This window comes from Theropithecus gelada, chromosome 5, assembly GCF_003255815.1.
Source record: "Theropithecus gelada isolate Dixy chromosome 5, Tgel_1.0, whole genome shotgun sequence".
Taxonomy (NCBI): domain Eukaryota; kingdom Metazoa; phylum Chordata; class Mammalia; order Primates; family Cercopithecidae; genus Theropithecus; species Theropithecus gelada.
Window position 1 is genome coordinate 125,139,129 of NC_037672.1, and position 24,968 is coordinate 125,164,096.

The 24,968-nt window shown below is 42.2% G+C and overlaps 1 protein-coding gene across 3 annotated transcripts in view; it reads left to right on the forward strand.

Moving 5' to 3' along the window:
- The window catches only part of LARP1B (La ribonucleoprotein domain family member 1B), a 158,606-nt gene that overhangs the window by 13,822 nt on the left and 119,816 nt on the right, over positions 1-24,968 (forward strand). For all 3 annotated transcript variants that reach the window (XM_025386739.1, XM_025386740.1, XM_025386738.1), the window contains exons 4-8: positions 3,679-3,853; positions 7,834-7,974; positions 16,423-16,566; positions 16,770-16,935; positions 23,148-23,292. In XM_025386739.1, the coding sequence (XP_025242524.1) occupies positions 3,679-3,853; positions 7,834-7,974; positions 16,423-16,566; positions 16,770-16,935; positions 23,148-23,292 (771 nt within the window). The remainder of the gene's footprint in view (positions 1-3,678; positions 3,854-7,833; positions 7,975-16,422; positions 16,567-16,769; positions 16,936-23,147; positions 23,293-24,968) is intronic.

Below are 24,968 nucleotides of genomic sequence, written 5' to 3' on the forward strand. Positions count from 1 at the left end.
GATTTTTTTTTTTTTTTTTTTTTTTTTTTTTTTTTTTTATTTGTTTAAGACAGGGTCTTGCTCTGTCACCAGGCTGGAGTACAGTAGTGTGATCACAGCTCATTGTAGCCTCAAACTCCTAGGCTCAGGTGATCTTCCTACCTTGACCTCCAGAGTAGCTGGGACTACAGGCACGCACCACTGTGCACAGCTAATTTTTGTATTTTTCATAGAGACGGGATTTTGCTGGTCTCCAACTCCTGAGCTCAAGTGATCCTCCTGCCTCAGCCTCCCAAAGTGTTGAGATTATAGTATGAGCTACGAACCTGGCTGAGGAACAGATTTAAAAACTTGATTCTCCCGGCCGGGCGCGGTGGCTCAAGCCTGTAATCCCAGCACTTTGGGAGGCCGAGACGGGCGGATCGCGAGGTCAAGAGATCGAGACCATCCTGGCTAACATGGTGAAACCCCGTCTCTACTAAAAAATACAAAAAAAACTAGCCGGGCGAGGTGGCGGGCGCCTGTAGTCCCAGCTACTCGGGAGGCTGAGGCAGGAGAATGGCGTGAACCCGGGAGGCGGAGCTTGCAGTGAGCTGAGATCCGGCCACTGCACTCCAGCCCAGGCGACAGAGCGAGACTCCGTCTCAAAAAAAAAAAAAAAAAAAAAAAAAAAAACTTGATTCATCAAGAAGATTACATTTTGTTAGTTTAATTTGCAGTTATTCTTTGATGCTGCCAGTAACATTAGTAATGAACTTGTCTTAAGCTTTACTCATGGTAAGCTTAACCTAACCTATTATTTCTTTCTTTCTTTTTTTTTTTTTTTTGTTTGTTTGAGACAGGGTCTCATTCCATTACCCAGGCTGGAGTGCAGTGATGTGATCACAGCTCACTGCAGCCTTGGCCTCCCAGGCTCAGGTGATCCTCCACCTTTGCCTCCCAAGTAGCTGGGACTACAGGTGTGCGCCACCACACTGGCAGGTTTTAAACTTTTTGTAGAGATGGGGGTTTGGCCATGTTGTCCAGGCTGATACCGAACTCCTGAGCTCAAGCAATTGGCTCGCCTCAGCCTCCCAAAGTGCTGGGATTATAGGCGTTAGCCACCATGCCTCGCCTATTATTTCTTTAATAATGAAGACATGGCCGGGCGCGGTGGCTCAAGCCTGTAATCCCAGCACTTTGGGAGGCCGAGACGGGCGGATCACGAGGTCAGGAGATCGAGACCATCCTGGCTAACACGGTGAAACCCCATCTCTACTAAAAATTACAGAAAACTAGCCGGGCGAGGTGGCGGGTGCCTGTAGTCCCAGCTACTCGGGAGGCTGAGGCAGGAGAATGGCATGAACCCGGGAGGCGGAGCTTGCAGTGAGCCGAGATCCGGCCACTGCACTCCAGCCTGGGTGACAGAGCAAGACTCCGTCTCAATAAAAAAAAAAAAAAAAAAAAAAAAAAAAAATAATGAAGACATATTATAAATTGTAATCAAATTTTTATATTTGTATAAAATCACATACATTGATAAAGAGGTGCTGAAAACATGGCAGCTATCCTTTTGATACTTTACCCACTTTTCAGATAACCTAGTTTAATTCATCACAGTTCCCTCATCTGATTGTATTCTTTTTTTGAGACAGAGTCTTGCTCTGTTGCCCAGGCTGGAGTGCAGTGGTGGGATTTCAGCTCACTGCAACCTCTGCCTCCCTGGTTTAAGTGATTCTCCTGCCTTAGCCTCCTGAGTAGCTGGTATTACAGGCATGCACCACCACATCCGGCTAATTTTTGTATTTTTAGTAGAGACTGGGTTTCACCATGTTGGTCTCCAACTTCTGACCGCGGGTGATCCACCCACCTTGGCCTCCCAAAGTGCTGGGATTACAGGCGTGAGCCACCGTGCCTGGCCTCCTCTGGTTGTATTCTTAAGAGGTAACCTTATATGCGAGATTTGCATTTTCTAGAATTTTGTATATATGGAAGCATTCAGTAGGTACTCTTTTTTCTTTTTTTTTCCTGGCTTCTACTCAGCATGATTATTTTGAGATTTTACTTGTGTGTCAGCGGTTCATTCCTTTTTCTTGCTGAGTAGTATGGATGTAACACAGTTTGTCCATTCACCTATTGTTAATGGACATTTGGATTAATTTTGGGTTTTGGTTGATACAGATAAAACTGCTATATGGGCCGGGCGCGGTGGCTCAAGCCTGTAATCCCAGCACTTTGGGAGGCCGAGACGGGCGGATCACGAGGTCAGGAGATCGAGACCATCCTGGCTAACACGGTGAAACCCCGTCTCTACTAAAAAATACAAAAAACTAGCTGGGCGCAGTGGCGGGCGCCTGTAGTCCCAGCTACTCGGGAGGCTGAGGCAGGAGAATGGCGCGAACCCGGGAGGCGGAGCTTGCAGTGAGCTGAGATCCGGCCACTGCACTCCAGCCTGGGCGGCAGAGCGAGACTCCGTCTCAAAAAAAAAAAAAAAAAAAAAAAAAAACTGCTATATGAACGTTTGTGTAGAAAATTTTTCATTTTTTCTTGGGTATGTCACTAGGCTGGATCATAGAGTAGCTACCTGTTTTAGCTTTTTAAGAAATTGCCGAATTTGCACTTCTATCAGCAGTGTACGTGAATTCCAGTTACTCCACATTTTCACTCCCTCTCTTTTTTTTTTTTTTGTGAGACCCGGTCTCACTTTGTCACCCAGGCTGGAGTGCATTGGCATGATCTCAGCTCACTGTAGCCTTGACCTCCTGGGCTCAAGTGATCCCCCACCTCAGCCCCATAAGTAGCTGGGACTATAGGCATGCACCACCATGCCTGGCTAAGTTTTTTGTATTTTTGTAGAGATGGGGTTTTGCCATGTGCCCAGTCTGGTCTCAAATTCCTGAGCTCAACTAATCTACCTGCCTTGGCTTCCCAAAGTGCTGGGATTACAGGTGTGAGCCACCGCACCCATCTTTACTCGCCCATAGTTTAGTCAAGTTTCAAAAAAATTTTAGCCATTCTAATAAATGTGGAGTGGTCTCCCATTGCAGTTTTAATTTACATTTTTCTGACGAATGAATGCAATAATCTTTTCATAGATTTGCCATCGGTATATCTTTTTGATGAAGTATCTGATCAATCTGCCCATTTAAAAAAATGGAAGGCTGGGTGCAGTGGCTCATGCCTGTAATTGCAGCACTTTGGGAGGCTGAGGAGGGTGAATCATTGGGGTCAGGAGTTTGAGACCAGCCTGACCAACAGGGCGAAACCCTGTCTCTACTTAAAAAAAAAAACAAAACTAGCCAGGTGTGGTGACGTGTGCCTGTAATACCAGCTACTAGGGAGGCTGAAGCAGGAGAATTGCTTGAACCCAGGTGGTGGAGGCTGCAGTGAGCCGAGATCGTGCCACTGCACTCCAGCCTGGGCAACAGAGTGAGACTCCTTCCCCCCCCACCAAAAAAAAGTGGAATTGATTTCTTGTTACTGAGTTTTGAAAGTTCATTCTGTATTTTAGATAAAAGTTCTTTGTCAAATACTTAACAAATACTTTCTCCTAGTCTGCAGCTTTACTTTTAACTGTCTTTTGAGAAGTAATTTTTTGCTTTTGATAACAGTTTTTGTCATTTGTTTTGCATTTTTAAGTTAAGTATATTACCACAAATTTTTGGGTGTGTTAGTGAAAATGTTAATGGAAATCATTTCATTCTGAAAACCTTTTTGCAGTTTCAGAGTGTCCTCAGCCAAGGAAATAAAAAGCCACAAAATAGAAAAGAAAAAGAAGAGAAGGTTGAAAAGAGAAGTAACAGTGAGAGCAAAGAAAATCGGGAAACAAAGTTAAATGGTCCTGGTGAAAATGTCAGTGAGGATGAGGCTCAGTCAAGTAATCAACGAAAGAGAGGTCAGTTTGTCCATATCTTTATTTTGATTTTAGTTTTTGAAGAAAGTTGTTTTTTTTTTTTTTTTTTGAGGCGGAGTCTTGCTCTGTCGCCCCCAGGCTGGAGTGCAGTGGCGCGATCTCGGCTCACTGCAAGCTCCGCCTCCCGGGTTTACGCCATTCTCCTGCCTCAGCCTCCCGAGTAGCTGGGACTACAGGCGCCGCCACTACGCCCGGCTAATTTTTTTTTGTATTTTTAGTAGAGACGGGGTTTCACTGTGTTAGCCAGGATGGTCTCGATCTCCTGACCTCGTGATCCGCCCGTCTCGGCCTCCCAAAGTGCTGGGATTACAGGCTTGAGCCACCGCGCCCGGCCTGAAGAAAGTTGTAATGAGGAATTGTATTTCATTAACTTATCTCTGATAGTCAAAAATGTATAGTTTGTATTTCTTCAGGATAAACAATCTGCAGTGGTAACTCATTTGCTTTTGCAACATTTCTGAACTATTAGACTTTCCTTTTTGTATGTAACTTGTATTCTATGCAAGAAAATGGAATGGAGTTCCACTTAGAGGTACAGTTGTAGATACATTCTTGGAAAGTTCTTGGAAAGTTGTGTGACAATTATTGTTCTTTTACATCTGCATTGGAACTGCTCCCTATATTTAGGGAGTACTGTGAAAATTAAATACATTTTTTTCCTAAGAGAAAAGTGAGAATAGGCCAGGTGCAGTGGCTCACACCTGTAATCCTAGCACTTTGGGAGGCCGAGGCGGGCGGATCACTTGAGATCAGGAGTTTGAGACCAGCCTGGCCAACATGGTGAAACCCTGTCTCCATTAAAAATACAAAAAAAGGCCGGGCGCGGTGGCTCAAGCCTGTAATCCCAGCACTTTGGGAGGCTGAGACGGGCGGATCACAAGGTCAGGAGATCGAGACCATCCTGGCTAACACGGTGAAACCCCGTCTCTACTAAAAAATACAAAAAAAAAAAAACTAGCCGGGCGAGGTGGCGGGCGCCTGTGGTCCCAGCTACTCCGGAGGCTGAGGCAGGAGAATGGCGTAAACTCGGGAGGCGGAGCTTGCAGTGAGCTGAGATCCGGCCACCGCACTCCAGCCTGGGCGACAGAGCCAGACTCAGTCTCAAAAAAAAAAAAAAAAAAATTAGCCGAACACGGTGGTGCACGCTTGTAGTCCCAGCTACTCGGGAGGCTGAGGCAGGAGAATTGCTTGAACCCAGGAGGTGGAGGTTGCAGTGAGCCAAGGTTGCGCCATTGCAATCCAGCCTAGGCGACAGTGCAAGACACTGTCTCAAAAAAAAAAAAAAAAAAAAAGTTTTTAGTCAGCCTTTTCCCTCATAGCATTCCCCTGTCAAAATTACACTTTGAAGGAATAAAAATATTGTCTTCATGTCCTTTTCCATTTTCTTCTCTGAACTTTTCATGTGTCTAGGGACAGTTTATGCAGTTTATGATTTACCTGCTTTGTAAAAGCATATACTCATTCAGTGGTCGGAGTCTTGGTCAAAGTGTCTTCACGCGCTTCTAGGCAGAAAAGGGCTTTAAACTGTTAAGTTGTCGGTGACTGAAGCAAGGTGATTTTCTGGGAGAGTAGCAGGAGACATAGATAGGCAAGGTCCATGGTGTACAGGGCCTTGGAGTTAGGATTCTATTTTTTTTTTTTTTTTTTTTGAGATGGAGTCTCGCTCTGTCACCCAGGCTGGAGTGCAGTGGCCGGTTCTCAGCTCACTGCAAGCTCCTCCCCCCGGGTTCTAGCAATTCTTCTGCCTCAGCCTCCTGAGTAGCTGGGATTACAGGCACACGCTGCCACGCCCAGCTAACTTTCTGTATTTTAGTAGAGACAGGGTTTCACTGTGTTGCCCAGGCTGGCCTCGAACTCCTCAGGCAATTCACCTGCCTCGGCTTCCCAAAGTGTTAGGATTACAGGCGTGAGCCACTGTGCCTGGCCGAATAGTTTGTTTTTTAAATAAATAACTAATCCTTAGTTCAGGATAAGCATGATGGTTACTTGATACCATGAATAAAGGCTGATTGCTCAAAAACAGTGACAAGAAGACAAACAAGTGGTTGTTAGAAAAATTTATCCCTATTTCTTTTTTTTAAGTTTTAAATTTAAAAATGTTTTTAAAATTTTGAGACAGGGTCTTGCTGTGTCACCCAGGCTGGAGTTCAGTGGCATGCTCATGGCCCACTGCAGCCTCGATGACCTGGGCTCAAGTGTTCCTCCCACTTCAGCCTCCTGAGTAGCTGGGACTAAAGGCATGTGCCACCACGCCTGGCTAATTTTTGTATTTTTTTGTAGAGACAAGGTTTCCCGATGTTGGCCAGGCTGGTCTTGAACTCCTGGGCTCAAGTGATCCACCTGCCTCAACCTCCCAAAGTGCTGGGATTAGAAGTGCGCGCCACCATGCCTGGCCTCCCCATTTCTTAACTACTTCGTCACTTAACTATTTCCTGCTTCCTACATACATAAGTAGTGTTCTTGACTGTCTAGAATCCATACAGATGACAGATTTGTTATCCTGATCTAAAATTTGTCTTTATTAATTGCTTCAATTAAAACTGGTCAGTCAACACTAAAACCCAGATGTTTTGTAGTTAGAACAATTCATATAATCAAGCTATTAATTGATCTAGAGTACAGATTTTTGACTTCAGAAGAAGGGCTTCTTTGTGTCAAGGAATCTCATTGACATAAATTTATAGTATAAGATTAAAAGCCTTTTTAGATGCATTTATATTCACTTTTCCTCATTTGATCCATAGTTTGCAGGATTTATAGGATATCAATATTGTAGTTGCACACTAATATTTCTTTTTAAATTACCTTGGCAGTTTTTTCATTTCCATGAGTCTTTATTTTGGTAGAAAATATAGATTGGGCAGAATACTGAACATTTTGAAACCCGAGGTATGGCATTCATGAATAGATGATCTTCAGAATTTCACTATAGAATAACCATAAATAGTTACATTGTCATTTAGTCATCAAGAAAAGTTAAATTGCTTGTGTTTTTTGTCCTTAGGAAGATGCATAATAGCTGTAAAAAGTTCTGTCAAGTTAAACAAATTTTATACTTATCCATTTTCCCTCTTACATTTTGAGAAACCTCATTCATTAGTAAAAATCCTGGGTAAATTAATATTTTAGACAGTGATCTGGAGCTAAAAGTGCTTCAAACCTAAAGCCTAACTTTCCAAAGTATACATTATAGTGTTTTATCAGATATATCCCATTCTAAAGCCTAAGAATTTTAAATTAAACTGATTTTTTTTTTAAAGCATAAGGTACTAAACAGAATAGTATGTATATGTACTTTTTTGTTTGTTTGTTTAGAGACAGAGTCTTGTCTCGTGCAGTGGCACGATCTTGGCTCTCTGCAACCTCTGCCTCCCAGGTTCAAGGAATTCTCCTGTCTCAGCTTCCCGAGTAGCTGGGACTACAGGCGTGTGCCACCATGCCCGGCTAATTTTTGTATTTTTAGTAGATATGGGGTTTCACCATGTTGGCCAGGCTGGTTTCGAACTCCTGACCTTAGGTAATCTGCCCGCCTTGGCCTCCCAAAGTGCTAGGATTACAGGTGTGAGCCACCACGCTCGGCCTTTTGGCATGATCTTGGCTCACTGCAAGCTCCGCTTCCCAGGCTCAAGCTATTCTTGTGCCTCAGCCTCCTGAGTAGCTGGGATTACTGTCGTGTGCCACCACACCTGGCTAATTTTTGTACTTTTTAGTAGAGACAGGATTTCTCCATGTTGGTCAGGCTGTTCTTGAACTCTTGGCCTCAAGTCATCCACCCACCTCGGCCTCCCAAAGTGCTGGGATTACAGGCATGAGTCACTGTGTCTGGCCTCTTTACAAATAATCTTAAAATATACATTCAGTGTTTCACTTATTTGATTAAAGTTCAGAGTGCTTTCAAATTGCAAGGGTTTAGTGAAAATTGTGCATTTGTCCTTAAATGATTTTATTTTGTTTTCTTCAAGCTAATAAGCACAAGTGGGTACCACTCCACTTAGATGATGTAAGATCAGAGAGTCAAGAAAGACCTGGATCCCGGAACAGCTCAAGATGTCAACCTGAAGCAAATAAACCAACACATAACAATAGGAGAAATGATACACGAAGTAAGTTACCATTCTAAGACAAAAATGACTAAGGAAAGACTTAGTCTTAATGCTTTTTATTTTAGTAACCAAAACCATTTGAGAATAAGTTGAAGACATCATGTCCCTTTAACCCTAAATACCTTCAGAGTATATTTCATAAGAACAATATAACTGTAATGCAATTAACAACAATGAAACTTAACATTAATACAATGTGATTGTCCACGGGGAGATTTTTCTCAATAAAGTCCTTTATAGTTGTTCCCTCCCCTGCTCCAAGGATCCATTCTGGGATCACTCATTTAATTTTTTTTTTCTCTCTTTAGGCTCCATTAATCTGTAACAGTTCTTTTGCTTTTATCTTTCATGACATTGATTTTTTTGAAGATTGTAGGATAATTATATTGTAGATATCCTTTACTTTGGGTTTTCTGATGTTTCCTTGTGATTGGATTGGTGTTGTGAATTTTTGGCCAGGAGTACTGTGTAAAAAAATAATATTTTCTTCTTAGTGAGTTGCATGGCAGTATGACCTTGGTTTGTTCCATTATTGAAGATATTAACTTTGATTACCCCTGTAACTTTATTTGGTTATTTGATTACAACATTGATTAATATTAATTTTGATTGCTCCTGTAACTTTATTTGATTGTTAGTTTGATTACAACATTGGTTATTATTATTATTATTTATGTTTTTTGTTTGAGATGGAGTCTCATTCTGTTGCCCAGGCTGGAGTGCAGTGGCATGTGATCTGGGCTCACTGCAGCCTCTGCCTCCCAGTTTCAAGCAATTCTTCTGTCTCAGCCTCCTAAGTAGCTGGGACTACAGGCTCATGCCACCACACTCAGCTAATTTTTTAATTTTAATTTTTAATTTTAATTTTTTTTTTTTGAGACGGAGTCTTGCTCTGTCGCCTGGGCTGGAGTGCAGTGGCCAGATCTCAGCTCACTGCAAGCTCCGCCTCCTGGGTTTACGCCATTCTCCTGCCTCAGCCTTCTGAGTAGCTGGGACTACAGGCGCCCGCCACCTCTCCCGGCTAGTTTTTTGTATTTTTTAATAGAAACGGGGTTTCACCGTGTTAGCCAGGATGGTCTTGATCTCCTGACCTCGTGATCCGCCTGTCTCGGCCTCCCAAAGTGCTGGGATTACAGGCTAGAGCCACTGCGCCCGGCCGGTTTTTTTATTTTTAGTAGAGATGGGGTTTCACCGTATTGGTCAGGCTGGGCTCTAACTCTTTTTTTTTTTTTTTTTGAGACGGAGTCTCGCTCTGTCGCCTGGGCTGGAGTGTAGTGGCGCGATCTCGGCTCACTGCAAGCTCCGCCGCCCGGGTTCCGGCCATTCTCCTGCCTCAGCCTCCCGAGTAGCTGGGACTACAGGCGCTCGCCACATCGCCCGGGTAGTTTTTTGTATTTTTTAGTAGAGACGGGGTTTCACCGTGTTAGCCAGGATGATCTCGATCTCCTGACCTCGTGATCCACCCGTCTCGGCCTCCCAAAGTGCTGGGATTACAGGCTTGAGCCACCGCGCCCGGCCTGGGCTCTAACTCTTGACCTCAGATGATCCACCCACCTCGACATCCCAAAGTGCTGGGATTATAGGCTTGAGCCACTGCGACCGACCACAACACTGATTATTAACTTTGATAACTTGGTTTAGGTAGTGTACTCTAGACTTTAAAAATTTTTTAATTTTCTTCAGTTTTTTGTTTAATTATAAAAATACTCTTTTCTCCCTTTGTAATTACTGTGTAATTTGTGTAGAGAGGCTTTGAGACTGTGGAGATAATAATTTTCTCATTAGACTTTTCAAACAAGCTTTAGCTTCCTCTTTTTTTTTTTTTTAAATAAGTGATGGGGTCTCATTCTGTTGCCCAGGCTGGAGTGCAGTGGGACAGTCATAGCTCACTGCAGTCTCGAACTCTTGGGCTCAAGTGATCCTCCCACCTCAGCTTCCCGAGTAGCTAGGATGATAGGTGCATGCCACTATGCCCGGCTAATTAAATAAAAAGTTTTCTTTAGAGACAGTCTTGCTGTGTTGCCCAGGCTGGTCTTGAACTCCTTGTCTCAAGCGATTCTCCTGCCTCGGCCTCCCGAAGTGTTGGGATTACAAAATTAAGCCACTGCACTCAGCTTCTCCCTCTTTATTGCCAAATAATATTCTGTTGAATGCATATAGCCCTTTGTCTTTTTATCTGTTGATGGATAAGTGGCTTGTTTATAGTTTTTGGACTTTAAATAACGCTGATGAATAGTTGTTTACAAGTCTTTGTGTGGAATGTATGTATTTCTCAAATGCCTGTGAGTGAATTGATTGGTCATATAGTAGCTGTGTATTTAACATTATAAGAAACGGCTACTTTGTAGCATTTTACATTTTCATCAGCAACTTTTTTTCTTTTTGCTATGTGTTAAGTCTCATGTCTAGTGGAATTCCCGTATTTTGGATTTGACTGATTGCTTTGTCATGGTATTCTTTTTTTCTTTTTTTCTTTTTTGAGACTGAGTCTTGCCCTGTCACCCAGGCTGGAGTGCAGTGGCGCCACCTTGGCTCACTGCAAGCTCCACATCACGCCGCAGTCTCCCGAGTAGCTGGGACTACAGGCGCTCGCCAGCACACCTGGCTAATTTTTTTTTATTTTTTAGTAGAGACGGAGTTTCACCATGGTAGCCAGGATGGTCTTGATCTTCTGACCTCATGATCCGCCCTCCTTGGCCTCCCAAAGCGCTGGGATTACAGCGTGAGCCACCGTGCCGGTTGCTTTGTCATGGTATTCTTTGGCATTTGCATGTTCCTTTTTTTTTGTTTGAGACAGAGTCTCACTCTGTCTCCCAGGCTAAGTGAAATGGCATGATCTCGGCTCACTGCAACCTTCACTTCCTAGGCTCAAGCAATTCTCCTGTCTCAGCCTCCTCAGTAGCTGGGACTACAGGCATGCACAACCGTACCTGGCTAATTTTGTATTTTTTGTAGAGATGGGGTTTCCCCATGTTGCCCAGGCTGGTCTCAAACTCTTGGGCCCAAGCGATCTTCCAGCATCAGCCTCCCAAAGTGCTGGGATTAGAGGTGTGAGAGCCACTGTACCCGGCCTGCCTGTTCCTTTTAAAACTGGCAATAAGAAAGAGCTAGGTTGATTAGGTTCAGGCTTTTTTTTTTTTGCTTGGAATACTACTGTGTGTATTTCACTTTCAGTTGTGTTAATATCGAGTTAGCTCAGGTGTTAGGCTGATCATTCCATTAAAAAGTATCCCATTAGTCTTTGTGTTTTTTTTTTTTTTTTTTTTGAGACAAAGCCTCACTGTCGCCCAGGCTGGAGTGCAGTGGCGCGATCTTGGCTCACTGCCTCCCAAAGTGCTGGGATTACAGGTGTGAGCCACTGCACCCCGGCCCATTAGTTTTTACTGAATGGTTTTACTTTCATTAAATATACTGGCCAGATACTTTTTTTTTTGAGACGGAGTCTCGCAGTATTGCCCAGGCTGGATTCTTCTGCGTCAGCCTCCCAAGTAGCTGGGATTATAGGTATGGACCACTGTGTCCGGCTACTTTTTGTAGTTTTAGTAGAGACAGGGTTTCACCATGTTGGGCCAGGCTGGTCACGAACTCCTGACCTCAGGTGATCTGCCTCCCTCGGCCTCCCAAAGTGCTGGGATTACAGGTGTGATCCAACACATCCAACCCAGATACATTTTTTCACGGTGTTTGCTCAGATTTTCAGAAAGCAGAGGATAGGAGGATATGTGGAAACAATAGGATGAGCATTTGTTTTTTTTTTTTTTTTTTTTTTTTTTTTGAGACGGAGTCTTGCGCTGTGTCACCCAGGCTGGAGTGCAGTGGCGCGATCTCGGCTCACTGCAAGCTCCGCCTCCCAGGTTCACGCCATTCTCCTGCCTCAGCCTCCGAGTAGCTGGGACTACAGGCGCCCGCCACCACGCCCGGCTAGTTTTTTGTATTTTTAGTAGAGACGGGGTTTCACCATGTTAGCCAGGATGGTCTCGATCTCCTGACCTCGTGATCCACCCGCCTCGGCCTCCCAAAGTGCTGGGATTACAGGCTTGAGCCACCGCGCCCGGCCGAGCATTTGTTTTTATAGTTTTCTGCTGAAATCTGATGAGTCATGTCCTGTGAATGGATAAAAAGGCCTAAGGAAATTTTACAGACAATATAGCCATTCAAAAATTTTAAATATACCTGTGTGGAGGTAAATATATTTTGATTAAAAAAAATTTCCAGGCCGGGCGCGGTGGCTCAAGCCTGTAATCCCAGCACTTTGGGAGGCCGAGACGGGCGGATCACGAGGTCAGGAGATCGAGACCATCCTGGCTAACACGGTGAAACCCCGTCTCTACCAAAAAAAATACAAAAAACTAGCCGGGCGAGGTGGCGGGCACCTGTAGTCCCAGCTACTCGGGAGGCTGAGGCAGGAGACTGGCGTAAACCCAGGAGGCGGAGCTTGCAGTGAGCTGAGATCCGGCCACTGCACTCCAGCCTGGGCCACAGAGCGAGACTCCGTCTCAAAAAAAAAAAAAACAAAAAAAAAAAACCAAAAAAACAAAACAAACAAACAAAAAATTTCCAATGTATTATGAAAAACTTTAAACATACAAAAAATTGAAAGAATTGTACAGTGAATACCTGTCTAGCCACCATCTAGATTAATAATTTCTCTGTATTTAATTCATTTGTTTGCTGAATCCCTTGAAAGTAACTTGGAGCTGTTGACGCTTTATCACTAATGTCCTAAGAAAATGCATCATCTAAGAAAATCACACTAGTTTCCTAGTACCATCTAAAATCTAGTCAACAATTAATTTTTCTCAATTGTCCACAAAATATGACTTCTAAATTATAAAACTTTAACTAAATGCAATGGTGCAAGCCTGTAGTCCCAGCTACTTGGGAAGCTGAGGTAGGAGGATTGCTTGAGCCTGGGAATTTGGGGCTGTAATGCACAATGATCATGCATGTGTAGGGGTGCATATATATATGTATGTATGTATAAAACGTGTCTATAGCAAAATGGACTTTTTTCCTACTGTTTTTCAAAATGTCATTTTAAGTTTTTATTCTAAAAGTAATGGATACTCCTAATTTCATTAATTTTTTTCTTATTAAATATTGAATATACGGCCGGGCGCGGTGACTCAAGCCTGTAATCCCAGCACTTTGGGAGGCCGAGACGGGTGAATCACGAGGTCAGGAGATCGAGATCATCCTGGCTAACACGGTGAAACCCCGTCTCTACTAAAAAATACAAAAAACTACCCGGGCGATGTGGCGAGCGCCTGTAGTCCCAGCTACTCGGGAGGCTGAGGCAGGAGAATGGCCGGAACCCGGGCGGCGGAGCTTGCAGTGAGCTGAGATTGCGCCACTACACTCCAGCCCGGGCGACAGAGCGAGACTCCGTCTCAAAAAAAAAAAAAAAATATTGAATATACAAGAAAATAGATATAAAGTTATACAGAACAACCATATAATGAGCTGACTATGGTGGCACTCACCTGTAGTCCCAGCTACTTGGTAGGCTGAGGTAAGGAGGATTGTTTGAGAGCCCAAGAGTTCGAGGCTGCAGTGAGCTATGATCATGCCACTGCAGTCTGGGTGACAGAGTGAGACCCCATCTGTAAAATCAATAATAATAATGATGAGGATGGTGATGATGATGAACAGTGGAAACTCACCCTGTTTAAGAAATATATGTTACTATTACTTTTAAACTTCCCGTTGTGCACTCTGCAATTTCATCCCATTGTTTTGGAAAAAATGAGCTTAAGTGCATTGGTTTCTTGCATGTTTTGAAATCGCCGTGCAATGTGACTTTATCAACATTCTTTGGCAGGAATTTTTTTTTTTTAATCCAGCCTACTTTTCTTTAGATTAATGCATGTTGGTTGTATTACTGTAAGTCTTCTTTTCTCTTCCTGCTGAAAGGCTGTTTCACTATTTGATAAAATCTGTGCTAATGGTGGTGGGTATTTGGATTGTTTCTTGTTTTTTTGATATTAAAGTGCTACCGTGAACATTTTAATATGCATGTTTTCCAGCACTCAAGTACAAGAGGCTCTCTAGGGTAATTTTTTCAGACTGCAGACTATAGTCTGTGAGTGGGTTATGAAATCAGTATATTGGTTCATGATAAGGTTTTTAAAAACCTAGAGTGCTTCACATAGTAAATTTTAAAATGATATGTGTTTAAATTATAAATTTTTTTGTAAGTGTACTTGTGTGTGAAATACATAAGGCTTACTTACAGATTAAGGCAGAAATGTTTGAAAAAGTGGCTGGGCACGGTGGTGCACGCCTGTAATCCCAACACTTTGGGAGGGGGAGGTGGGTGGATCGCTTGAGCTCAGGAGTTCAAGACCAGCCTGGGCAACATAGTGAGACCTCATCTCTATTTAAAAAAAAAGAGAAATGTTTGAAAAAGACTGTTTTAGGTCTAAGCATTGAGGATGGAACTATGGAATCTAGGGTAATGTTCTCAGTGAGGGTGATTTTTTTTTTCCCCCATAGAGTCATTTGACATTGGAGATATTTGTTACGGGTTGTCACAACTGAGGGAGTGAGTGGGTGCTACTGGCATCTAGTAGGTGGTGGTCATGGATAATGCCAAACATCCTGTAGTCCACAGAACAGGCCCCCACACCAAAGTCTAAAGTGCTAAGGTTGTAAAACCTTTTCTCTAGGATTTGCATATCTTCACATTAATTAGATTATTCCAAGTTGATTTTCAAAGTAGATATACCTGTTTTCAACCTTATTAGCAATATACAAATGTTCTACCTGTTTTTTTGAGACAGAGTCTCACTCTGTTACCTAGGCTAGAGTGCAGCGGCGAGATCTCGGCTCACTGTAACCTCTGCCTCCCAGGTTCAAGTGATTCTCCTGCCTCAGCCTCCCAAGTAGCTGGGATTACAGGCGCCACCACCATGCCTGGCTAATTTTTGTATTTTTAGTAGAGATGGGGTTTCGCCATGTTGGCAAGGCTGGTCTCAAACTCCTGACCTGAAGTGATTGGCCCCACTCAGCCTCGCAAAGTACTGAGATTACAGGTGTGAGCCACCATACCTGGCTAATGTTAAACCTTTTTAAACTTTGTCCATGTTTCATATTAGAGACATTAAAATATTTGTTGTACTGGGGTAAAGAACCTTTCATTGTCTTAATTAGCATTTCTTATAGTCAGTAAGGCTGAGCACTGTTTTCTTTTTTCTTTTTTTTTATTCTAAGATGGAGTCTTGTTCTGTTGCCCAGGCTGGAGTGCAGTGGCAGGGTGTTGGCTCACTGCAACCTCCGCCTCCCAGGTTCAAACAGTTTTTCTGCCTCAGCCTACCAAGTAGCTGGGATTACTGGCACTCCACCACCACGCCCGGCTAATTTTTTGTATTTTTGGTAGAGACAGGATTTTGCCATGTTTCCCAAGCTGGTCTTGAACTCCTGAGTTCAAGCAGTTTGCCCGTCTCAGCCTACCAAAGTGCTGGTATTACAAGCATGAGCCACCACACCGGGCCTCTTTTTATGATTTCTTTTTTTTTTTTTTTTTTTTTTTGAGAGGGAATCTCGCTCTGTAGCCCAGGCTGGAGTGCAGTGGTACAATCTTGGCTCACGGCAACCCCTGCCTCCCGAGTTCAAGTGATTCTCCTCCCTCAGCCTCTGGAGTAGCTGGGATTACAGGTGTGTGCTACGGCGCCCGGCTAATTTTTGTATTTTTAGTAGAGGTGGTATTTCACTATGTCGGCCAGACGGTCTCCAGCTCCTGACCTCAGTTGATCCGCCCACCTCGGCCTCCCAGAGTGCTGGGATTACCGGCCTGAGCCACTGTGCCCGGACTTGTATGATTATTGACTCATTGGTAGGCAGCGTTTTCAGTATTTATTGTCCACTTGCATTTTTTTGCCCTGCTTGTATTTTAGATATTTTCCCCATTGAGTGGTTGTGTGTGTATGTGTGTGTGTGTGTTGCATGAGAGAGAGTGGTATGGTTCTTACATGTACTCTAGATAGAATTTCTATATTTCGCTTCAGATATCTTTTCTCAATTTGTTTTGTGTTTTCATTTCCTTTTTACTTTATTAGGAATGTCATTTACTTAAATAGAACCATCCTTAAATATTTTGTGAGAAGTGTTTTTTAGGAGTTTTATATAGTACAAATTAGTAGTCTTGAAATTTCTTGAATCTTTATCAGCACAATCTTAATAAAATTATCTCTTTATCTTTCTAATATGTGATTTTACTTGTTAGAATGTATTCTTCATATGCCAATGCTTTTTAGGCTCTGTTTTATGCTAGAGATATTTTTCACAAATTCTTGTTGGATCTCTTCAGTTTGTATCCATCTGAAAAATGCCTGGCTACTGTTAATTAGTGACAAAGTGGAAGAAGGTGGCTACTATGTTTTCATAAAGACAATCATGTTATTTTACTTGGCAAATCGAAGTATATAAAAATATTTTTATTTTTAAAAGGTTGGAGGCGAGATAGAGAAAAAAGAGATGATCAAGATGAAGTTTCCAGTGTGAGAAGTGAGGGTGGTAATATCCGAGGTTCCTTTAGAGGTCGAGGAAGAGGCCGAGGACGGGGAAGAGGACGAGGCAGAGGAAATCCTCGATGTATGACATAATTTTTGTTTTGTTAAATTAGATAAACTTTGAAAAAAATAGAGCAACTATCCTCTATTATGTTTTAACTAATTTTCTTTGTTTGGTAATAGATGATTTTATGTTTGTTAACCTTTGAAGTTCTTCACTTTATCCATAGTAACTATTTTTTTTCTAATATGTGATTACCTTTCTTTTTCTTTATTCACATCAAGTGAACTTTGATTATTCATATGGTTATCAAGAACATGGTGAAAGGACTGATCAACCATTTCAAACAGAACTTAATACCAGTATGATGTATTACTATGATGATGGTACAGGTGTACAGGTGTATCCTGTGGAAGAAGCATTGCTTAAAGAGTATATTAAGCGTCAAATGTAAGTGGATGTTTGATGTAAGCAGATGGGATAGCAAAATCTGTGGCAATATCAAACTTTAATGTTACTGATAATGAATATGTTATAACTTTTTTTTTTTTGTTTTGAAACAGAGTCTCTCTCTGTTGCCTAGGCTGGAGTGTAGTGGTACGATCTTGGCTCAATGCAGCCTCTGCTTGCCGGGTTCAAGTGATTATCGTGCCTCAGCCTCCTGGGTAGTTGGGATTACAGGCACATGCCACCACACCTGGCTAATTTTTGTGGTTTTGGTAGAGAACGGGTTTCGCCATGTTGGCCAGGCTGGTATTGAACTCCCGGCCTCAGCTGATCTGCCCACCTTGGCCTCTCAAAGTGCTGGGATTATAGGTGTGAGCCACCATGCCTGGCCTGTTATAACATTCTTAAAGCTACTTATTAGTAAAGGTTGGAAAATGTTAACAATTATTTTGATTATATATTTTTAGGGAATATGATTAAAATAGGTATTTGAAAAATTTTGTATTTGGTTTATGTTGTTTATATGTCTCCTGGCTTCTATACTATTTAGATATTTTTCTCCTTAAAGGAGATTAGGTAAAATGTTATTGCATAATATGAATAAATATAAGACTGTAAAGCTTCTCTATATATACTTGAAATTGAACAAGTAAAATTTGGCTTATTATTTGCCAGTAGGTATTTATATTAGAATTTGCAAATGAATGTAAATAACAAAGAATGGTAGTATCTTTTAATTTTCTTCTTAGCAATTGACTTCTGAATTCTAAATTTTGTTTTTTATCTTCTGAGTTTTTCTTTGTGACATGTAATTAAATGGGGACTACCTTATATGTTAGTTCAGACTTCTTACTCTAGTTCTCATAGTAGTTGCTTTTTGGGTACTGAATGTGAAGTCAGGAGAATATCAGCTCTATTTTCTGAAAGGAAAAACAAACCCTATGCATATTAGTATTGTATAGGATATTTTGCTTATTTATAGGCAAGAGAAAAATGTTGCCAAGCAGTTTGCACAACCAATTTGTTAAAACTTGAAATTTTTGTCTCCTTACAAGGTGAAGGAAAAGGGCTATTTTTGAAAGGGCATAAGCATTTTAGAATCATCTATTTTTCCAAAATAAAATAGACTCTACTCTGTTACTAGAAAATTTCTTTATCATCATCAGCCAGGCACCTTCCTGGGTTGCCTTCATGGTGGATCCAATTTGCTTACAGTGTGGAGCAACTTGTTTATTTTGTTCTTGCTTCTTTTGTTACAGTTGATGCAAACACTGAAGAAAAGGGCCTTTTTATGGGCAGAAAGTGCTTGACATGTGGCTGTCAACTTCATACCACTATTACTGTCTTTTTTGTAACTTTTGCTGCCAAGCCCCTTCTGAGACCTGACAGTGGACATGCAACTCCACGTCAGGATAATCGGCCTCCAGTGCTCATACAAGTGAGGGAGGAGCAGAGCTACTTCAGTGTTGACAAAATTTCTGATCATGCAGTGTAGAATCCAGAACCTCTAAGGTAGGACTTGATGATGTCCCTAGGACACTGAGCAAAATGTCAGACATGGCATTGGTCATGCCTCTTTTTTTGGTTGATCTAGCAGTAGGGATTTTGGCAAATGTTAGTAGAGCACTAGGTTTAGTGTGGCTTGTTATTATTACCATTATTTGATTAGTGGAGATCTGGCTTTGAAGGAATCGTGCTTTTTACCTTGTATTATTTGGTTTCTAATATATAGATAGGCTGATTGATTAAGATTTTGATTTTCTTTTTGAGAAGTCACCAAAAGTTTTCCTGACACCTGTGGAAAAATGATGCAAAATGAATTGTAAAGTATGAGGCCTAAAAGTATTCAAAATGGTTGAAGGTCTTTTTTTTAAACTTTTTTTTTGAGACGAAGTTTTGCTCTTATTGTGCAGGCTGGAGTGCAATGGCACGATCTCGGCTCACTGCAACGTCCGCCTCCTGGGTTCAAGTGATTCTCCTGCCTCAGCCTCCCGAGTAGCTGTGATTACAGGCATATGCCACCACGCACAGCTAATTTTTGTGTTTTTAGTAGAGACGGGGTTTCATCTTTCTGGTCAGGCTGGTCTCGAACTCCTGACCTTGTGATCTGCCCTCCTCGGCCTCCCAAAGTGCTGGGATTACAGGCGTGAGCCACCGTGCCTGGCCTACTTGTTTTTAACATTTTAAGTGAAAATTTATATTAATTGTTTGTGATATCAGCATTAAAATGTAAAGATCTTGATTATTTCTAGCTGTGATAATCTCTTTTGGCACTGAGAGATGACAGATTTGTTCCTTTTTTCTTTTTTCTTTTTTTTTTTTTTTTTTGAAGCATTGTCTCACTCTGTCACCCAGGATGGAGTACAGCAGTGCAATCTCAGCTCACCTCAACCTCCGCCTCCTGGGTTCAAGCAATTCTCCTGCCTTAGCCTCTCGAATAGCTGGGATTACGGGCGCGTGACACTGTGCCCAGCTAATTTTTGTATTTTTATTATAGACAGGGTTTTGCCATGTTCCCCCGGCTGGTCTCGGATGCCTGAGCTCAAAGTGATCCACCCATCTCAGCCTCCCAAAGTTCTGGGATTATAGGCGTGAGCCACCATGCCTGGCCGGGACAGTTTATTATTGATTTAGGGAAGTTCACATCTCACAGCTAAGACCAGTTGTAACTTGTGACTAAATCAAATGTCTTAATGTCTGAAATTTTCGAATTTCTTTTTTTCTTTTGAGATGGAGTTTTGCTGTTGTCAACCAGGCTGGAATGCAATGGTGCAATCTCGGCTCACTGCAACCTCCGCCTCCAAGGTCCAAGTGATTCTCCTGCCTCAGCCTCCCAAGTAGCTGGGATTACAGGCATGCAACACCATGCCCGACTAATTTTGTATGTTTAGTAAAGTTGGGGTTTCACCATGTTGGTCAGGCTGGTCTCGGATTCTTGACCTCAGGTGATCCGCCTGCCATGGCCTCCCAACATGTAGAAATGACAGGCATGAGCCACCGCGCCCTGCATGAAATTTTAGAATTTTAACACATGTATTATGTATCTACCACATGCCAGACATTATGAATAAGGCTTTTGAGGCGTAACAACCATCAGAATATTCATTTCTTTAAGACTTAGATTTTTTCCTTCAGTGTTTAGAAAGAGTAAATGAGGCCAGGACGAGGTGGCTCACTCCTGTTATCCCAGCACTTTGGGAGGTCAAGACAAGTGGATCATCTGAGATCAGGAGTTCGAGACCAGGCTAGCCAACATAGTGAAACCCTGTCTCTACTAAGAATACAAAAATTAGCTGGGCAAGGTGGCACACGCCTGTAGTCCCAGCTACTCAGGAGAGTGAGGCAGGAGAATTGCTTGAACCTGTGAGGTGGAGGCTGCAGTGAGTCGAGATCATGCCATTGCACTCCAGCCTGGGCAATAAGAGTGAAACTCCATCTCAAAAAAAAGAGTAAATGATTTACTAGTGTTACTGAGATGTCTAGTATTTCAGTAATCTTTGAGAGAGTTTTGCACTCTGACAATTGGATAAATGTCAAACTATTAAAGGAAAATTTGGATATTTACATTCTTAAAATAAGTTGATTTATTTTCTTCCCCTTGTGTAAAAGATAGCTGAAAACCAGTTTTCAGTTATGATGCCTTTTTTTCAAAGATAGAATTTGGTCCGTATACTTCAAGGGCATCTTTAGTCACTTAAGTTTTATACCCCAAAATGTGAGCTGGTTTGTTTTCCCATAACTTGTACACCATGTTTGAAAACTTTCTCTGTGATTTGGAAATAGTGTGGGATTATTAAACTGTAGGCCCCATCATCATTGATGTTCATCCATTTATACTTCTTTCAGAAAGGTTAAGTGGGTTTGTGTTTTTCTTTCTCTTTTTTTTTTGAGATGGAGTCTCACTCTGTTGCCCAGGCTGGAGTGCAGTGGCCGGATCTTGGCTCACTGCAAGCTCTGCCTCCCTGGTTTATGCCATTCTCCTGCCTCAGCCTCCCGAGTAGCTGGGACTACAGGCGCCCGCCACCTTGCCCGGCTAGTTTTTTTGTATTTTTTAGTAGAGACGGGGTTTCACTGTGTTAGCTAGGATGGTCTCGATCTCCTGACCTCGTGATCCGCCCGTCTCGGCCTCCCAAAGTGCTGGGATTACAGGCTTGAGCCACCACGCCCCACCGGTTTGTGTTTTTCAAGAGAAGATAAGACATCTAATCATTTTCTATATTTTTGCCTCCATGTGCCTCATGGTGTCAAGGATATTCCTTCTTTAGCTGTATTCTGTGATACCTTAATGTCTTTTCTGTTTTTTTTTTTTGTTTTTTGAGATGGAGTCTGGCTCTGTTGCCCAGGCTAGAGTGCAGTGGTGTAATCTCGGCTCACTGCAAGCTCTGCCTCCCAGGTTCATGCCATTCTCCTGCCTCAGCCTCCCGAGTAGCTGGGACTACAGGCTCCCACCACCACGCCCGGCTAGTGTTTTGTATTTTTAGTAGAGACGGAGTTTCACTGTGTTAGCCAAGGATGGTCTTGATCTCCTGACCTTGTGATCTGCCCGCCTCAGCCTCCCAAAGTGCTGGGATTATAGGCGTGAGCCACCACGGCCAGCTAATGTCTTTTATTATTATTTTTAGACAGTCTTGCTCTGTCGCCCGGGCTGGAGTATAGTGGCACGGTCCCTGTTCACTGCAACCTCTGCCTCCCGGGTGCAATCAGTTCTCCTGCCTCAGCCTCCCGAGTAGCTGGGATTACAGGCACCTGCCACCATGGCCAGCTAGTTTTTGTATTTTAGTAGAGATGGGGTTTCCCCATATTGGTTAGGCTGGTCTTAAACTCCTGACCTCAAGCGATCCACCTGCCTTGAGGCCTCTGAAGGTGCTGGGATTACAGGCATGAGCCACCTCACCGGGCCACCCTTAATATCTTATAGTCCGTCTATCAAAGAAAGAAGCATGGAGGACTTGAATCATTCAAAATATATATGTGCACATATGCCTGTGTGTTCACTAAGTGTTTTTTTTTTTTTTGAGACGGAGTTTTGCTCTTGTTGCCCCGGCTTGAGTGCAATGGCGTGATCTTGGCTCACTGCAACATTTGCCTCCCGGGTTCAAGGGATTCTCCCGCCTCAGCTTCCTGAGTAGCTGGGATTACAGGCATGTACTACCACACCCGGCTAATTTTGTATTTTTAGTGGAGACAGGTTTTCTCCATGTTGGTCAGGCTGGTCTTGAACTCCCGACCTCAGGTGATCTGCCCGTCTCAGCCTCCCCAAGTGCTGGGATTACAGTCATGAGCTACCCCGCCTGGCCATGTTCACTAAGTTTTTAACTAAGCGTTGTGCTGGTTACTAGGCTTCAGAAGTGTTAGACATGTCAGTACTTTGTCAATTTAGAAAACAAAACGAACTACTTTTCTGTATGCGAATTTGACAAAGGATACTTCCAGTATACCATTCTTCTCAGTGACTGGGAAAAAATTGGCAGGCATTATGCTAACATGTGATTAGCTTTCTTTTTTTTTTTTTTTTTTTTTTTTTTTTTTTTTTTTTTTTTTTTTTTTGAGACGGAGTCTCACTCTGTCGCCCAGGCTGGAGTGCTGTGGCCCCATCTCAGCTCACTGCAAGCTCCGCCTCCCGGGTTCCCGCCATTCTCCTGCCTCAGCCTCCCGAGTAGCTGGGACTACAGGCACCCGCCACCTCGCCCGGCTAGTTTTTTTGTATTTTTTAGTAGAGACGGGGTTTCACCGTGTTAGCCAGGATGGTCTCGATCTCCTGACCTCGTGATCCGCCCGTCTCAGCCTCCCAAAGTGCTGGGATTACAGGCGTGAGCCACCGCGCCCGGCAATTAGCTTTCTTATCTGATACTTAAATGAAGCAAGTAGAAGTGGCTTTGTAAAGATTTTCATCTAATTAACTCATTAAAATCAATTATTGAACTATCTGAAAGTAAAATGAGCAGCTTAATTCTTTATATTTAGTGAAGCTGATCTAAATAGAAGTTATTAATTTTTTGGAAAATCAGTATTTTAAGTATAAGAGAAATTAATTCAGTAGGGTTTTTTGCTATCTTATATGTTTACCCTATCTATGTTGTATTAGACCTATACATATTGTTAGCCAAATTACAATATTTTCATGTTAATGATTGGTTTTCACAGTTAGTGTGCGAGCAATAGAAATATTTATTTTCTACTGAATAAATGGATGAAATTCTAATTTCTCTTTTCAGTGAATATTACTTCAGTGTAGAAAATTTGGAACGAGACTTCTTTCTTCGGGGAAAGATGGATGAACAAGGTTTCTTGCCTATTTCCCTGATTGCTGGTTTTCAGCGTGTTCAGGCTCTCACTACAAACCTTAATCTCATCTTAGAGGTAATTGCTCATTTGAAGAACAATTTGTACTTTCCACTCAAATTTCCTTTGTACCTAAAACTTCTCTAAAAAACAGAGTATTAAAAACAGACAATCTGTAGTTGCTTGAGGCTCAGACAGCGTTCCATGACGTTTTTCTGTTTTGTAAAACCTTCATAAATGTCTAACCTTGGAAACCCCTGAAAGTATTGCTAATGTTGTTACTACATATTTTCTCCTTCCCCTTCCCCTCAATTAGTCAACCTATTTTAAACCTGATCCTTCAAACTTTAACCCTTTTGAACATTCTTGGTCCTTAAAACTTCTTCAGGGCTGGGTGTGGTGGCTCACGCCTGGGCGATAGAGTGCAACAACACAATCAAACAAAAATTTCTTTAGGTTACTGTAAAAAAGCATGTGTTCCCATATATATTTTTATATATAAATATATAATATCTCTATATAAAAATATATAATATTTATATATAAATATGTAATATCTATATATAAATATATAGTATCTATTTATTATCATATAAATATATAATATATATTTATTATTATAGTATATAAATATATATATTTATTATTGTAGTATATAAATATATATTTATTATTATGTATATAAATATATAATACATATTTATTATTATGTATATAAATATATAATATATATTTATTATTATGTATATAAATATATAATATATATTTATTATTATGTATATAAATATATAATATATATTTATTATTATGTATATAAATATATAATATATATATTTTTTTCAGACAGTCTCACTCTGTTGCCCAGGCTGGCGTGCAGTGGCACGATCTCGGCTCACCACAACCTCCACCTCCCGTGTTCAAGCGATTTTGCTGCCTCAGCCTCCTGAGTAGCTGGGACTACAGGCACGCACCATCATGCCTGGCTACTTTTTGTATTTTAGACTTGGCTTCACTATCTTGGCCAGGCTGGTCTCAAACTCCTGACCTCATGATCAACCCACCTCCGTCTCCCAAAATACTGGGATTGCAGGTGTGAGCCATCATGCCCAGCCGTTCCCACTTATTGAAAGGCTAATTTAAAATAGTCCTTCTGGCTGGGCATGGTGGCTCATGCCTGTAATCCCAGCACTTTGGGGAAAAAAAAAAAATCTCTCATCTGGCCTGTTTCTAGAAATGCTTTCAACATCTTTTTTTTTTTTTTTTGAGACGGAGTCTTGCTGTGTTGCCCAGACTGGAGTGCAGTGGCCGGATCTCAGCTCACTGCAAGCTCCGCCTCCTGGGTTTACGCCATTCTCCTGCCTCAGCCTCCCGAGTAGCTGGGACTACAGGCGCCCGCCACCTCGCCCGGCTAGTTTTTTGTATTTTTTAGTAGAGACGGGGTTTCACCGTGTTAGCCAAGATGGTCTCGATCTCCTGACCTTGTGATCCGCCTGTCTTGGCCTCCCAAAGTGCTGGGATTACAGACTTGAGCAACCGCGCCCGGCCCTTTTTTTTTTTTTTCTAACCAGTTTCTTTCCCTACACACAGCCCTTGGTAACCACAATCACTAATCTGTTTTTTTTTTTTTTGAGACAGAGTCCTATTCTGTTGCCCAGTATGGAATGCAGTGGCACAATCTTGGGTTCAAGTGATTTTCCTGCCTCAGCCTCCCAAGTAGCTGAGATAACTGGAGTGTGCCACCATACCCAGCTAAT